This window comes from Dendronephthya gigantea, unplaced genomic scaffold (genome assembly GCF_004324835.1).
Source record: "Dendronephthya gigantea isolate DGI-Jeju-01 unplaced genomic scaffold, DenGig_1.0 000007F, whole genome shotgun sequence".
Taxonomy (NCBI): Eukaryota; Metazoa; Cnidaria; class Anthozoa; order Malacalcyonacea; family Nephtheidae; genus Dendronephthya; species Dendronephthya gigantea.
The window spans coordinates 1,324,056-1,340,671 of NW_021163017.1; the positions used below are offsets into that span (position 1 = coordinate 1,324,056).

A 16,616-nucleotide genomic window follows, 5' to 3' on the forward strand; every position below is an offset into this window, starting at 1 on the left:
AGTGAACCTAATGGTTACGGTGCGATTTTCGCTTAGCCTTGTTCCGTCCTTGACCGTGCTGATATTTACAAACTCGTCTGATTTATCCGTCTAAATGCATGCGAATTTAAGATGAATTTCTCGTCTCGACGGGATTCCCGTGCAAACTTACCCGTCAAAGTCAGACGGGAAAATTCGGAGGATAAACCCGTCTCTGATTCACATCAGACTTTTTGATTCAAGGCTAGTGTCCACTCAGGAGAAATCTCCTTTGGATCGGACAGGAGAGGAAAGTTTCCTTTGTTTAAACGTCGCCTAAGAACTCACCAACAAAGGAAATTTTCTTGTCCGTTCCGATCCAAAGGAGATTTTTCCTGAGTGGAAACTAGCCTTCAGTCTTCTGATTCACATCAGACTTTGAAAACACTTTTCCCATGCAAGATTCGAACCATCAACCTCCCAGTTGCGAGGCCGTTGTCGTCACCCCTAGACTATTCGCCTCACGGATAATGGACGCTGTTTTTATTTTACTTAAAACTTTTTTATGGCCATCGACTTAATACGCGCGCTAAATCAAAACTCACAGCGCAACGGGCGTGTTTGCAAGAGGAGTGAGAACCTGCTTAGTATATATGACATTAGTTAATGTAGTGATTGTGGGGTTATTACTCATTCACTGCGACTGCGCGGGATTGCTAAATACTTAATTTGAGTTTTTATCGTTTGGCAATAGCGTTTAAGTGTATTTAATAAACGTAAAGTGTCCTTTTTCACTAATTGTATTTAATGAAAGCTAAACAGGTTGATTTAATTAGGAAATGAAGCGATAAAAGAACATTTAAATTTTGTTAATTTCATCGAATAGTGCACGATCACCACCTGCACAGAACACATGTGTGGATAATTAAAGATAGCTGCAAATATGCTAATTATAGCATAACAAAGAAAGTGCAATAATGTACAACGAAAAGTGAAGATTTTTACGCCAATTTCTTCTACACAGGCCAGAACCAGCGTCTGTGGATTTACCACTTGCATCTCTTAACTACTACATGATTATGGCAGCTCTTGAAATACTTACATTTTTTGGTACACTTAAACATATCTTCCGGCACTTCCATGCAATAAGTACATCGAAAACTTCCTTTTTTCACGCCAACTTCTTCTCTTGACACTTCACAGGCTAGAACCACCAATCACTCACTTGTGTTAACCACAACACCATCACGACGGCTCATGAAATCCAAGCATCTTTTGGCACATTTAAAACTTTCTTCCAACACTTCCACCCACTAATTCAAACAACTTCTTTTTTTTCTCCTCTTGAATGCATCCTCATCATCATCATCATCATCATCAAATGCTCTCATTTGAGGATGATAATGAGGATGCATTCAAGCGCACAACACAACATCCAAGACCGCAAAGATATGACTAAAAATCATCAAAGGCTTACTATATGTGACATCACTCTATGTGGTGATTGTGGGGTTATTACTCATTCACTGCGACTGCGCCTGTTTTCTTAATACTTATTTTGAGTTTTTATCGTTTTGCAATAGCGTTTAAGTATATTTAATAAACGTAAAGTAACCTTTTTCACTTACTGCATTTAATGAAAGCTAAACATATTGATTTCATTAGGAAATAAAGTGATTAAAGGACATTCAAAATTTTGTTAATTTCATCGAATAGTGCACGATCACCACCTGCATACAGCACATGTGTGGATAATTAAAGATAGCTGCAAATTTCTAATTAGCATAACAAAGAAAGTGCAATAATGTACAACGAAAAATGAGATTTTCTGCGATTGGGCGCCGTACCATTTAATTATCAGGTCCGATTCTTGGTCTTTAAACTGTTTAATATTGCCTCCTGGGGATTTCCAGCTCCCTCTGACTGCCAAATTCTATTTTACAAATAGCTTTAACTCATCGAATGAACCAGACCACTGATAAACATCTCCGTCGACCGATAAATGTTTGGCAAGACTCATAATAATGTTTATTGTTAGCTTTTATGCCTTTATCATGGATTAAATGGTGGAAATCACAGAGCTCAAAAGGGCACGTCTGCACTGCTCGGAGGTCAAATATACGATGGTAAGGGGTAATTAAGCCTTACCATTTTGGTCAATTTTCATGATTTTTCAATGTTCCAAAAGCCAACAAAATATGCTCTAAAATGAATGATATTAGTCTTACGAAGCCATTTTTAGCATTTTAAGACAGTTGAAAAAATCGTCAAAATAGACCAAAATGGAGACCGAAACAACGGAGTTGGTACCCATCTTGATCATGTGGGCACAGAGCATACAGAGGTTTGACTGCCGTTAGTTTTGCGTACCCCTGGCTTAGCCAGTGCGCTCAAGAGAGGCCTTCTCCCCCCGGGAAAGCATGCATATGGCGGCGGCTTGAACACATGTATGGAATATAAACAGCCGAGACAGAACTATCTGGAAAAATCGTATTTTTGACAAAAACGTTGCTCAATTTTTTTCTCAAAACCAGATTTTGTTAGTTCTTATCCTTTAAAAGAGTATAGAAGAGTATAGAGTATAGAAGTGGGAGCGATTTGTTTATTTATATAGCGATGGCTATTTATAATGTTCGGGGGGGATAGGAGTCATAGGACCTCTCTTTAGCGCACTGAACATGGCCGCTAGGAACGCATAATTAATGCAAGGTCAAACCTCTGTATCCTCTGTGATGTGGGTTTAGAAATGTAAATAATTGTTGCAATTGAATTATATCATTTATATGATTACATGCAAGGCGGAAGTGCAAAAAGGTGAGACGTGTGTAGAAATAGTGTGGCGGTGGTGATGTTTTTTGACGATTAAAAATCAATCTAAAATGGGCAAGATTGAATGGGCAATGTGGGCAAACGAGCAAGCTGTGGCAAGTAGCGTTGGTGTGAAAATTAACTATTATCTCTGTCCTAAATCAGTAAACTGTTCAGTGTTCACCCAACAATTCTGTATAAAAACTAGTGTGTATTCATCATTTTGGGATTTTTTGCAGTTCTGTTTGTTGGTGGAGTCTTGAGTTGGATTGGAAAGTTCAAGAAATGGGAAATCGGTGTTTATGCCGTGTATCTATTGTACTTGTTGTGTACTTGTACGTGTTTATTGTTAATATTTACCTGCACTAAGAGCACCCAGTCAGAGACTATAGCAAAGTCACTGGTGGTAGACTGACAATTTATTTGCATTGCCTGTTAATATTGTTGACATCTATTAGCAAAATAGGTTTGTGAAAGCATACCTCAAAACACAAGATTCACCAGGAAAGTGGCCACCATATCTTTTGTTCCTAATTCACCAAATTAGATTTACAACAACTCAGTACAAGTACAATGTACCAACTACCAAACAAGCAAAAAATTAAATATTTACCTTTTAACCAATTCCACGAACTAATTGACAATTAATCTAAACTTTCAATCTGTCATGTTCATTACATTTCTTGACTCTCATAAGTTTTGCTGCAATCCTAATAATCCTGATTGAGTATCCCAGAGCAAAAAGACAGACAGGAAGGACAAAGGAACGGATGTAAGAGATTTGTAAACTCTTTTCATCTTTTATTGAATAAATTGAATATTTACTTTGTTTTGAATATTTTTGCAGTGCTCAGAAGTTTTTGACACCTGTAATAAAAAGTCTTGGCCCATTTGGAAGAAATTATTATGTCAGATTTCTACTGTATCTTGGGTAAGAATAACAAAATTATATGGAAATTATATAATGCATTAGCAGGCCAAAATGAATAAAAGCATTGCTTGTAAACATCACAGTATCTAAACATTCATGTAACATTATCAAATGTTTCAGACTGTCAATTCCTTGTGGATTTCTCCTCTCTACTCTTCTTGGAGGAGCTTGCCTGTGTATATCAAGCATCATATACCTGGTTGCAGCTGTGGCAGGAGAGGAATGGAAACCATGCATAGTCACATATGAAGCAAAACAAGAAAATACTTTGCCTGAAGCTCCCCAACAACCACCACCAAGATTACATCAGGTTTCTCGAAGTTCTGAGAATTTGTATGAGAATGCCTAGACTTCATAACAGAGGGTATGTTAAGGTGAACTGATGGCTGTGTAGCAATAGAAACAGCAGTAGTCTAACTATGGAAAACAGCTGGTCACTAATTGTGAACAATATACACTTAATGTATGCTCCTGAGGGAGGTAGTGTGAGTTTTGTTTTCCCAAGAGTCTTTGTCTCTGGACTTGAGGGAAAACAAAACTCACTATTTCCCAAGGTAGTGACATATATATAGGAACAAAAACATACATGTTACACAACAACTTCATTTAAAAAAACCCACTTTACTTTGTTATGGCAATATGCAGGCCACTATTTTTCACTTGTTTCCCTGGCGGGAAACATTGCATTTATTTAAAGCCATGTGATTACGAATGAACCAATCACATTAAAAATACACAGCACCTATAGAACAATAACCTGTTGCTATTTGCAAATCTTGTATTCAAGTGATAATTCAAAATATATTTTGTAATACCATATATAATGCAGTCCTATTATTTCATGTTTACAAAATTAAACATTTTTATTTTACTGTACTTGTTTGAGGTCACTGTGGCACAGTATTACTAAAAATAACTTGTTGGAATGTAATATTACAATACATGAATCTTTAAATTTTGCCAAAAGTATTATAATTGTGCTTGCCAATACAAGGCAGTGTTTTTCAAACTAAACATGTTTGAAATTAAAAACTACATGGAAACAAAATAGTATAAGACTATCATTTGTGCAAACCAATTTATGATACATAGTCCCTCCTAAAGATAATTTAGTTTTTATTTCTAACGTACATTATATTTCGAACGTACATTCTAGCCAGTCTTGATTAGTTTATTATTATATAGGTATATCACCCAGACATTTCTCTATGTACAATTAGTGAAGTGTAGACCTGCCTTGTCACACCAAAATGACATCTGAATTCACAGCCATACCGGTATTGTGATGCCATGCTCTCCAGTCTTTGAGAGACTCGTTAATTGTGTTCAGCCATGTAACTTTATCAGCCTTGGTGTCTGCTGACAGCATATACCTAGGAAATATAGTGTAGCTATTAAAAAAATGCAAATGAATTCTATCTTCATATACTTTAAATATAAATACTTGGCATTTATACAGTACTATGTTATGCTTCTGGCTATGTGGAAAATTTATATATAAAACTATGAGCATCATCCCAAAAGGCATATACTACATATATACTACTTGGAATGGCAGTTTCAAAATGTAGAGTTGTTTTGTTATGTGACATGCTATAAGAAAAAATTCCCTCACTTGATAAGCATTTTCCCTCCTGCATTCACGGCTATCAGTGTCTCTCGATCAGAAGCTGTCTGCGGTTTTTCCAGCACAAGCTGCATTGTATGTGGCCGAGCACAGATATCCCTTCGAACTATTGTGACTGACTCGCTAATGCAATTGTCAAGGTCAATGGATCCAATCGGGGGCTAAAAAAGGAAAGACAATTATAATTACTAATTTGATACCTTGTCTATTGTCAGTTCCTGTCCTTTCAAGTTCTTCAATTTCAGAGGATTTGCAGTGTTCAGGTCAAGGACATTGAATTGCACACTGTGTAATGCCTCAGTAAATGTTGATGAAAATTTAAATGAATACTTATACGTCCTAAACAAAAGGGTCTTTGAAAGAGATGGAGATTAACTTCACCAAAGATCTAAGAGAGATTGACAAATTACCTTGATAAGATCATCATCTGGATATTTCCAATACTTCAAAACACTTCCATCAAGTATGCACCAGTACCTCAGCCAATCTCCCAGACCACCAACATCTTCAAATATTGTCTAAAGATAATTATTTTGCAGTTACTTTTCAAAAGTTTTTACTTCTTTCTACAACACTTTTGCCTTCAGAATATTCTGCGAATGAACTGTGATTAAATTTATTTGAACTTACAAGAAAACCTTTGGCTTGATTTGTGTATTCTGGTTTGCATTCAATTTCTAAATGAATGTCCCCAATCAGAGCAAACCTCTCATCAACCTGTAATATTATATAAGAGATAACATTTCTAAACAAATTCGTTTAAAATTTAGTAGAATATAAAGAAATTAATCTGCAAAAAAATACCTGTTGCATCTGATATTTTTGATTGTGTATATTTTCCAAATCAATATGAGTTGTTGAAGATAATGTAAATCCACTAGTTCGAAAGACCGGGCCCTGAGTTGTGCCTGGTGTAACACCTGAATAACATTAATGTTGTCATTATAACATTAGTTAAAACAGTTGAAATGAAATATGTAGTTAGGAATCATACAAGATTAGGTATTATATGAATGATCTATTTCATTAGTAAAGAATCCATATTACCTTGTGGGGTGCCGTCACTGCCTTTCCTCTGAAAAAACGAAAGTTGCATGACGAAAAATACTTTGTAGATAATTTATCTGATGCTAATAGTACTTATACTTTTATATTCATTTAAGTATTTTTTTTTTCATTTTAAAACTTGTTTATATCAAAGAACTGTTTACTGAAGACAACTTTATAAATCCTAGCTTTTTAGACCCATCGCAAGTCTGTAATTTTGTGCTAAAAATTACATGAAATATTACATGTGAAATCCTTCACATACCGTATTGCTGAGGATTTGTTTAATTTTCGGTGAATCTAAAACGGACTGGGTAAAAATATGAAACAATAGTGCAGGTTAAAAAATCGCTTCATGAAAATTTCTTTATTAGTTCTGGTTATTAAATTAGTTGGCTACTTTACAATCAATCAAACTTCATTTTTATATAGGCAGTCAGTTAATTTGATCATGTGAAGAAAAAATTATGGTTAGCAATTATTTGGGTTAGTGCAGTTATCATTTATGGTTAGTATAAAATTGTTTCAAAAATTATTGAAGAGAGCTTCCTTAAATTCTTTTTCATGCAAAAAAAGTTAAAAAACATATTTTTGATGCAAAAGTATGACATGGATCAATGATGATGATGATAAAATTATTCACCTTCGTAATCATGCTTTTCTTTCTATTTTTGTTCTGTGGTAAAACCAAAGGCAATTGGGTTTTCTATGAAAGTATTTTGATACAAAATTATAACTGGTTCAATTAGTATGTCACAGAAATACAACACAGCAATTCTGGTCATCAAAACCCCCCTATGACAGTATGTACACTTACGAGAACAAATATTTGGATGTCCAGTGTGAAAGATGGCTTGACATTTTTTCTGAAAAACGAAAGTTGAATAAGTTATTTTCACCTGGCCATGGCCTTGCGATTTTGAAAATAAATTCCGACATCGCCTGAATTAACCATAGCATCATTGCGCGTTTTAGAATTGTGCGATGAAGAATCATAGAATAGTTTAATAACATTCTCAGAAGTCGTACATTTCAAATTCATCATCAAATGTGATGCAACCATTTTTGATTTCATTCGAGGACACTGCTTTTGTACAGTACATCTGTTTTGGCGTGTGCTTCAGGATGCATATAAAACTGTAAATGCACGGTTCTAAAAGATAAGATTTATGTCAACAAAAAGCAATACGAACAAGGAAAACCGATTACAATTTTTATTCTCCAATTATGAAATTTCGGGACGAACCTGAAGAATTTTTGTTCGGAAGCATTTTCTTATCTACTGGAAGTTTAATTCCTAAAGGATGAGATCAAACTGTTACGAAAACAGAACATGTTTTAATAGAACCAGTTTATATCCAGCTGCGAAACAACTATTAATTTTGTAAATCTAGGTTATTCATTTTCCAAGTCATTTCAGTAAACCAGCACGCATGTACCTGAAATATTTAACGTGGCTTTACAAGGCAAATCTTCGTCCATATCTTCGCTTCCTACGGACACAGCGTCATCTTCCTCTGCACTTTTCAACTTTTGTACTTCATCCAAGCAAGCCGTACGACGTTCAGCTACGACAGAAAGGTATTTATTAAGGGTGATGAAACAATTATGTTATTGTTCTACTACGATGTTTGTTTTTTTGAAAAAATGGTTCCGAAAATACTTACTAGAAAATCTCAATAATCTTTCTGCTTCGACTTCTTCCGAAGATCCTGTACTCACTCCTTCATGAAGAGCGAGGCAAGTGTTGACGGCCTGACTGGCCTGCAACACAATGTTTTGTTGATAGGCAGCTTCCTCGAGCATCATCTAAAACATCATTTGATAATAATGAGCATAATAGCATGCATATTACGTGAAATTTTGCCGGGCAAGTCTATATGATACCAATATTGTTACGATATACAAACAAACAAGTCAAGAACCAAAGCATTTAGCAAAACCGTGTTCAAGCATAAAAAAGCGCCAAACCAATTGCTCGATTATGATTGGCTTCAGTGTGTTCTGGTGGCCAATCAGCGGCTTTGTTTACATATATTTCTCGGTCCGCAAATTTTAGTTTTACACAGTACGCTCGGTTGCAATGGTTATAAATATAATAGGTGAATTCAAATATAGACATTGCAGGTTGATTTTTGATTAAATAAATGTTTATTAAATGTCGCTCAAAAAAAATACCCTTTTTCACTGTTAACAACCGTTGAATCGTTTATACATACTTGAATTTTTTCGTGCACAGTAAATTTTCTTGTCGAGGTAGATCTGACTTTCTTGGCCTTGGGTGTCACCGTTGCGGCGTATTGATCACTGTTTGAACTGTGATAACCAGATTTATGCACCCCTTTAAACGTTGCTTGAACTGGTGCGATCATTTCGTCATCAAGTTGTGCGTCATGGTTACTACACGACATCTCACTTTCCTATATATATAAAGTATAAAAAGGTCTGAAAAGGTCAAAACTTTGCTGGAATGATAGCTGAGTGGAGTGAGGGTCACGACAGTAGGAGGATAAGACTCATGAAAATTTATGATTGCACTTTCTCGTTTGACTGTGGCAAACATCTGTTGTGCAACGATCTTAATTCGCACCCATGAAGATATTTTCGGGGTTTTGCAGGATCCTGTCAAACCGATAAACGTGACAAAAACGATTTTGAAAACGTTCGGAAACGACGCTGCCATGCAGACTGACTTAGGGTACATTAGAATTGATAGGGGAATGCATGCTCAAAAATGTAAAATGTAGTGTAGAATGGAACGGTCATTAGGCTGTTTATTATTATTAATTATCATCAATTTATTTATGATTAATCATTATTTGACCATTAGGAATTATTACCAATCAGGAAATCATTCTCACCTCTGCCTTCTTAACACTTTCATCATAAGTCATTTGAAACATGTCTTTCTTATCCTCTTCCAGGACTTGATCGAATCCCGTCATCGAAATATTAAATGTTATTTCGTGCGAATTTAAAGATGTGTCCATGTCATTCAGGCTTATGGCAGAAATCTTCTGGGACTTCAAGGTACGCTTGAAATCTTCGCTTTTCCCCTCGTGTGTTGGAGTGCTTTCATTAACCGTTGAAACAGCGTTGTGTTTTTCCAAACAACTTCCAGTTGGGGGTGCCAGCAGATCCTTACTTGGAGTGGATACTGTATCTTTCGTTTCAAGAGCCATGTCTGTTTTGGTATCATTTTTCTTTTCAAGGGTCGACTTTTTTGCGGGTATGTCACTCTCGACCTCGACTTCGCAACGTTTCGATGCTCGCTGGATAGATTCGCCTACAACGGAGATTGCATTTGATGTGGTCTATTACTTAATTTTAATAATAATTTCCGGAAGACTTTAATGTGCCTCACATTCCTAATGAAAGTTTGAAGAGACCCAATTCAAACCCCACATAAGAATTTCTCTGTTTTCCGAGGTACCAAAGTTAAAATGAATCTTGATTCTTGAATCACAGAAAACATGTTTTTTTTATTAAAAAAGTTTAACAACTAAATTTCTTTCTACCTGACACCTCATCATCGGTAGGTGGTACTGGGGCTGGTCGTTTCAAGCTTATTATAGAGACACTGGATTGCTTCACTTTGTCTTTGCCTTTGGTTTCACTTCCGTCATTATTTTGAGATTCTGAAATCTGGACTCTTGGTGGCTTGGAAGGCGGATTACCTTGACTGGCACGAGGAGGTTTGACTGGGGCACCGTCGGAAATCTTTCGGGTAGAAGTCGTGATCTGTTCGGGTTCTATCAATTTGGCTGTCACTGTAACACGTGGTGGTTTCACTGGTGTTGTTTTGTTTGCAGTGTCAGTTGTATGTTTGGAGTGTCCCTCGCGCGGGTTATTGCGAGGATCGTGGAAAAATCGTCCACCAGCAAGACTGGATCGTGGTTCTTTTACGGATGGAAAGACTTTCTCAGATTCAACTGGCTTCAACTTAATTTGATAAAAGTTTAATTTATTATTTATATTATTGCCTAGGCCTAGGCGGTGTGGTTGTGAGCGTCTTCGTTTACGACTGTTGTAGCACAGAATACCTAACAGAAGTAGAACTCTATACTATTTTTTCGTAAGTGTGATTCGTCATGATTCGTCACTTAGCAAGTGCATTTTTTTGAGGCAGTCACCCCCCTGCCAATACTAAAAATGCCCTGATTTTAAACATTGGCAGGGGGGTGACTACCTCAAAAAAATGCACTTGCTAAGTGACGAATCATGACGAATCACACTTACGAAAAAAGTGCAGGAGTTCTACTTCTGTTAGGTATTCTGTGGTTGTAGGGTTAAAATTATAGGTTCGATGAATGAAGAAAAAGTCGCGAATTTACGTTTATGCGGTAAATCGAACCTTTCATAGAAAAAAACAGACAAATAACATGCAGCGTCGACAACGGACTAACTCGGTTAAAAAAGCGAATTTCGTTTTTCAAATGCTATATATTTTTCGATAAAATAAAACGATAAAAACTCGTCTGTTTTGCAAGTTAATTAACTGTGGAGTACTGGAGTTAATTGTTACATTTTTGGAAGCCATTGCACGATTTGGCGCCAGCTCGTCTAGTCACACAGGCTTCTGTTTGGATTTTGGAATCGTTGCTGTGAAATGGGTTTCTTTAAATCTCATCTCGATGAAACATCAATTGAATCACAGTAGGGCTATTATAGCTATGTATAGAGTATTTGGAATTGCAAAGAAATTTGGGGAGTTTTGACATCAAGTTTACAAACATGGCACATACGGTCATCATCCAAATTCCGAAGTTGAAAAGCGATCAACTAAACGTTCCCAAACGGTAACAATTCAACTTCATTTTATATCTGCAAGTGCAAGCGTTGCTCCCGAGTTACTAACCGAGTTTGTAATACGCGGTTTTTTTAATTATATTTTTGAAATTTCGGTTTGCCGGATTTGTTCTCGTAAGTCCGTCAGAAACTATGAACAATTGCAAAATTCACAATAGCTTTGTGCTAAAAGTTAAATCTTAAAGGAATAACAAAATTGTTGTAGATTCACTACAAACCTGCAACGGCTTCTCAACTTGACTAGGAGTAGGGCTAACTTTGGCAGGGGCAGCACCTTCTTGGACTTGTTTCATGTACAATGCTTTGCGATCCTGCAATATTGAAGCGTAAAAATCTAATAAGTTAGACGCTTACTAGGAATGAAGATTCTGAATTCATACCCTTTCACCCGGCCCTCATAGACGTACACCCCCTTCTCTCCCCCAGTGAGGAACACACTTTTACACTACCTACCCCTGCAAAAACCCTACACGCATAAAAATCATGTTGATGCAAGTTGTTAAAAACAGGAGTGAACAATGTTGTGCTGCACCCTGTGAACAGTTTTGTTAACAATGTTGTTGAAGCTTGTTAAATCATCAATGTTGTCGCAACTTGTTACAACAACATTAATGCATCAATATTGATGATTCAACAAGCTTCAACAACATTGTTAACAATACTGTTTGCAGGGTGCAGCACAACATTGTTCACCACTGATGTGACAACCTGATCAATTTTTGGCTATGTACATGTGTATGTCTTGGTGATTACCCCAAATGATATCAAAAAATAGAACTTTAAGTTACACTTAACATGTATATATACAAAATTTGCAAACCTTAACTGAAGGACTGTCCATATTAACAACTTCATCTTTCAGGGCTTTCTTTAACTTTGGCTCATCACTTGCCACTTTCTCCAGATTTGTCAAGCCTTTATCATCAATATTTCTCTTCTTTGGTGTAGGTTTTAGTGCATTCTTGGCATCATTCAACTCAATAAAACATTCCTTCTGCTGAAGACTTGCTTGTTTTGCAAACTTCTCGTAAAAAACAGTTTTTGGAGTGCCAGCAACATGTTCAGTGGTCTTGACGACAGTCGGTGGTTTAATTGGGGTTGTGCTGACTGCTGGCCCATTTTTGACAGGAGTGGAACCAGAGTTCTTGTTCTCTGATAATGGACGCCGTGGAGTGACAACAGGACTACGACTTGCCACTTCCTCACGTTTCTTGGCCAAAGCTGCTTTCCGTGCTTGAGTTCGGGCTAGCAGTTTCTACAGAAAGCATAATTGAGAGGATAAAGATTGATGCTTACCTTTGCTAGTGTTCCTGGTTAAGACAAATTGTGCATTAAGGTCACGTACATGCAATATTGTAATTATAGACTAGGCACAGTGTACTTAACACTACAGTATGTACCATACAAGAATATATGCAATATGTTTAGCAGCAGTTTCTTTTGTAAATAAATGTATATGAAATGGCTTATTGGTATGGTCAGATAGGACTAACAGTTATCAAAAAATCATCATGTTTATGCCAGTTGCTCAAAACATTTTGTTAATAATGGTTGTTGATCGAACCATCAATACTGTTGCAACTTGTTGACATTCATGTCAAAAAGTTGTAACAACATTCATTATTTAACAACATTGTTCACAATACTTGTTCATGGGGACGGGGTACAGTATTGTTCACCCTGATGCGACAACCTGATTAATTTTTGCTGTGTATCAGGTCTATCAGATGGATGATGAACTAATTTCACTTCCTCATATCCATCAAAATCATACCCAAAATTGCAGCAAAACTTGCTAACGTGACAGCTAGGGCCTATAAACTTTATACGCTGAGTATACAGCTTTTCAGTTTATGATTTCAAAATTACTAGCATATGCCAGATCAGTATTTTCGTTATTTTCAGCCCCTGCCTTTAAATCCTTGTCTTTTATATATATAACCACTGTGTGAACTGCGAACCAAACATATTAAATTGTACTTGTACAAAACATATTTTCTAAGATCATAAGATCTCCTATTTTAAACATCGCTGTTGGAATCAACTACAAATGCAATTACTTAGTACGGACTTGGATAACTCAAATTTGCACATGTTTTCATTTGTTAAATGAACCAACAATTTAAAACATAAACAAACTATAATGCAAACGGCCATCATATTTTTGATCAAATATTACTATCGATAAACCTCCTTCCAAAAGCACAATAAAAAGTTGATCGTCTACATAAGCTATACTGTTACAATACCTCTGTGAAAGGATCCATTTATTGAGACGATAGTTCAGTATTCCAAGCAAAATAATGTAAAATGTGACTTTGATTTCTTGTATAATTCCAACGGAATCGTTCCTCTTCGATTCGTTCGAAATTTTGAATCGAAGGCGGGAAGTCACGTGAACTGTGAACAGCGCACCCGATTCGGACGTCTGATGCCGAATGTCAGGCGCAGAAATTGTCAACGGAAGTTGAAGCTCGAGATTGAAATAGCGGTGCCTCTCCCCCCACCCTGGGGACCTTTGGCCATAGGCGTACGGGCATATTTTTTTTAGGGGGGCTGCGCTCAATTTGCCCGAATGACATGACGTCATAGATTTTGTGACGTCATCATAAAATTATATAATCTGAGAAGACTACAAATGAAAGGATTTCCTTTGAAGATTGACAGACGTAATATAAAAAGAAATATCATCCCTAGCCATTTAAATTCTAAACTAAGTATATTCATTACAATTTACAACGAAAGAAAAAGTGACTAACATAATAACATTTTATTTGATATATGAAATTCCGTCATGTTTTGCACTAGACATGCAAGGAATTTAGTTTTGTAAAACTATAATCTAGACTAGAAGAAATATGATTTACGATTACGTCGCTGTCCAAAAATGTCAATTATCTTTTCCATATCGTTCTTTAAAGTACTATTTGCATAAGCTCTCTCAATATTGATAAGGGCAATGCTGTTTAAGCGTTTTTGCCCCATTGTACTTCGAAGATAGGTTTTCAAGCGGCGAAGAGCGCTAAAAGATCTCTCAGCAGAGCAGGATGTTGCAGGGATCGTGGCCAGAATCGAAAATACTTTGTAAGCAACAGGAAGAACTTCATGAACACCATTTTCAAACATTTTCCTCACAATTTCAGCGGCGTTTTTTCTTTCAGGATCAGGGTTATCAGCATCAATATTCTCATAGACGTTTTTCTCACTGCCAAGAAGCTCACTGTCGATACTATAGAAGTCTGATACCAACTCAATATTCTTCATGGTCGGAGAGCTGCTGAAGACTATGCCTGCAAGTGCCAATAGCACCTCTTGATCATTACCTTCAAATCTATATTTCATCTCCGCGACAATCCTGTCAATGCTTAGGTAGTAACATGTGATACGATAGTGGTCTTCCACTGTTCGGTACTCCACTTCTGCATTCACTTCAGGCATTTCGCCGACAAGTGTCTGCAGCCGGCGTGATGGCTGTTTGAGTCTTGGTATCTTTGCATCTTTGAAATTGAAATCGGTACCCTCAATTTGTTCCTTGATTTTGTCTGCCATGATTTCAGCGCGCGACCACAAGAGATCAAAATTTTCCTGGGTACGACATTCACTTAGTGTTTTGATCACGCCATCAACACTCTTCTTTGCCGTTACGACATCCATCTGCTTTCCTTGTAGGTATCTGCTCAAACCATCGGTGTTGGACAAAAACAACCTTTAATACCATCAAACCAAAAACGAATCGAAAGTCACAAATCGAGTTAAGTAGGGAATTGCTGTCATTGTACGTCTTCGGATCACGATCTTTCGAGAGTGAGAGAAGAGCCTCGATGATCTTAGGCATTTGGTTTACCACTGCCTTTACAGCTGCCCAGCGACAAGACCATCTAGTAGCGCTCTGCGATTTAATTGTCAGTTTAAAATCTTCGCACTCATCTTCGACTTCGATATCCTTGAAGATAGCGTGGCGTTTGGGACTTCCTTCCAAAAAATTATGGAGACTCTGGATCACGCCTAAAGCTTTTGAAGTGGCTCAATTGTGGTCATAGTATCTTGTAGCGCCAAGTTAAGCCGATGTCCATGGCAATGAACGTAGATACTAAGAGGTGAACACTCCTTCATACGTGCGGCAAGCCCTTTACGAGCGCCACTCATATTTGCAGCGCCATCAAAGCATTCTGCAACTATGTCTTCTAACTTCAACTCCAGCTTGCTAATGGCTGTCTTCACTAGCTCATATAATACTTCCCCTTCCGTGGATTTAGTTGAATAGAAACCAATAAATGTCTCTTTAGTTTCGCCATTGAAAACATATCTAAGGAAAATGGATACTGCTCTGTTCGACTGATATCTGCTGTTTCGTCTACAACTATTCCGTAATAGTCGCTACTTCTCGCTTCAGCTGCTATCCTCTCAAGCATGACGTTTGCTACTATTTCTAGTAGTTCATTTTGAACAACAGGCGATGTCCACTGAGCATGTAACTGGAGCTGGCTTTGCAGTTTAGACCTCAGCCAAGGCAAATCGTTGCATCTTATGCAAAGTAACTCGAGAAAGTTCCCTCGATTTATGTCAGATACCTCCCATATATCATTCCGGGTCTCTTCATGACCTCTAATCGCAACATTCTGTTGCGCAGTATACATCAAGGATTGTATGATTACTTTTAAGTATTGTCTGTTACTGGCAACCTGGTCCTTGTGTGCAGTACTCAGCTGCTGTAGGACGGAAGTTTTGTTTCTCTGCATTGCTTTGAACTGAAGCCATCTTGCCATGGACCTGACATGGTTCTCGCTCTTGCCGTGTTTTGCTAGCTTTGCTGACTTCTTCCAATTCTTAAACACAAATGAAGTATCTTTCCCAAATTCCACGCAGGCAAAACACACGCATGCATCCTTATCCACTTCATAACTTATCCACGGATACTTCTTGTACCATTCAGATTGAAATCTTCGCACAAATGTTTCATTGCCGAATTTTCTTGCAGGATACTCCGCTAATATAGGCTGTTTTGGGGCGTGGGGACGAAATCTGTTCTGTATTTTCACTGGGAATGGAAACCTTTTCAGGCTGTTCGTCTAGAATATGTGCTGGTGAACTAAGATCATCCATTGGTGTAGCTGCTAGAATACTAGACATCGTCATTGATTCTGGTGTAACATTTTCGCTATCTGTCACTGTATTCTGTTCACTATTTTCTCTGAGCTGTGACAATGCATTTAATTCAACATCATCAATGAACGCCGTTATTGGTCTTTGCTCACGAGTTCCTTCACATTTTTGTCCGGCAGATCTTCATCAAAAGACACTGTGGCTGCAAAGTCTTTACTACCACTCGATTCAGTTCCAGGTTGGGTTATGTCATACTGCAGGTCATCGTCCTTGGTTGTCATGTTACTTTTTAGAAAGAAATTACTGATTTTCGACTGGGATGAGTCTGATGAT

The 16,616-nt window shown here is 37.2% G+C and overlaps 2 protein-coding genes across 4 annotated transcripts; one reads left to right on the forward strand and one right to left on the reverse strand.

The window, feature by feature from the left end:
• The first annotated feature begins 1,906 nt into the window (after window positions 1-1,906).
• On the forward strand, window positions 1,907-4,221 carry LOC114517092 (cytochrome b-245 light chain-like). 2 transcript variants are annotated; one of them, XM_028536736.1, is made up of 6 exons: window positions 1,907-2,084; window positions 2,757-2,772; window positions 3,006-3,075; window positions 3,464-3,538; window positions 3,614-3,697; window positions 3,818-4,221. In XM_028536736.1, the coding sequence occupies exons 1-6, from the start codon at window positions 2,022-2,024 to the stop codon at window positions 4,044-4,046; spliced, it is 537 nt and encodes a 178-aa protein (XP_028392537.1). In that variant the 5' UTR covers window positions 1,907-2,021; the 3' UTR covers window positions 4,047-4,221. The 2 variants fall into 2 exon arrangements, with proteins under 2 accessions (XP_028392537.1, XP_028392538.1); XM_028536737.1 differs by lacking the exons at window positions 1,907-2,084; window positions 2,757-2,772 and adding an exon at window positions 2,779-2,895.
• Window positions 4,222-4,478: 257 nt separating this feature from the next.
• LOC114517281 (anillin-like) lies at window positions 4,479-13,559 on the reverse strand. Of its 2 annotated transcripts, XM_028536957.1 has the most exons (19): window positions 13,430-13,559; window positions 12,001-12,435; window positions 11,399-11,491; window positions 9,890-10,313; window positions 9,233-9,657; window positions 8,591-8,791; window positions 8,039-8,180; window positions 7,811-7,939; window positions 7,618-7,668; window positions 7,401-7,524; window positions 7,189-7,237; window positions 7,015-7,077; window positions 6,637-6,681; window positions 6,372-6,399; window positions 6,129-6,244; window positions 5,955-6,041; window positions 5,735-5,842; window positions 5,313-5,485; window positions 4,479-5,070 (listed from the first exon to the last, which is right to left on the reverse strand). In XM_028536957.1, exons 1-19 carry the CDS (start codon window positions 13,445-13,447, stop codon window positions 4,938-4,940), a joined length of 2,844 nt encoding a protein of 947 aa, XP_028392758.1. In that variant the 5' UTR covers window positions 13,448-13,559; the 3' UTR covers window positions 4,479-4,937. The 2 variants fall into 2 exon arrangements, with proteins under 2 accessions (XP_028392758.1, XP_028392759.1); XM_028536958.1 differs by lacking the exon at window positions 6,637-6,681.
• Window positions 13,560-16,616: the final 3,057 nt, after the last annotated feature.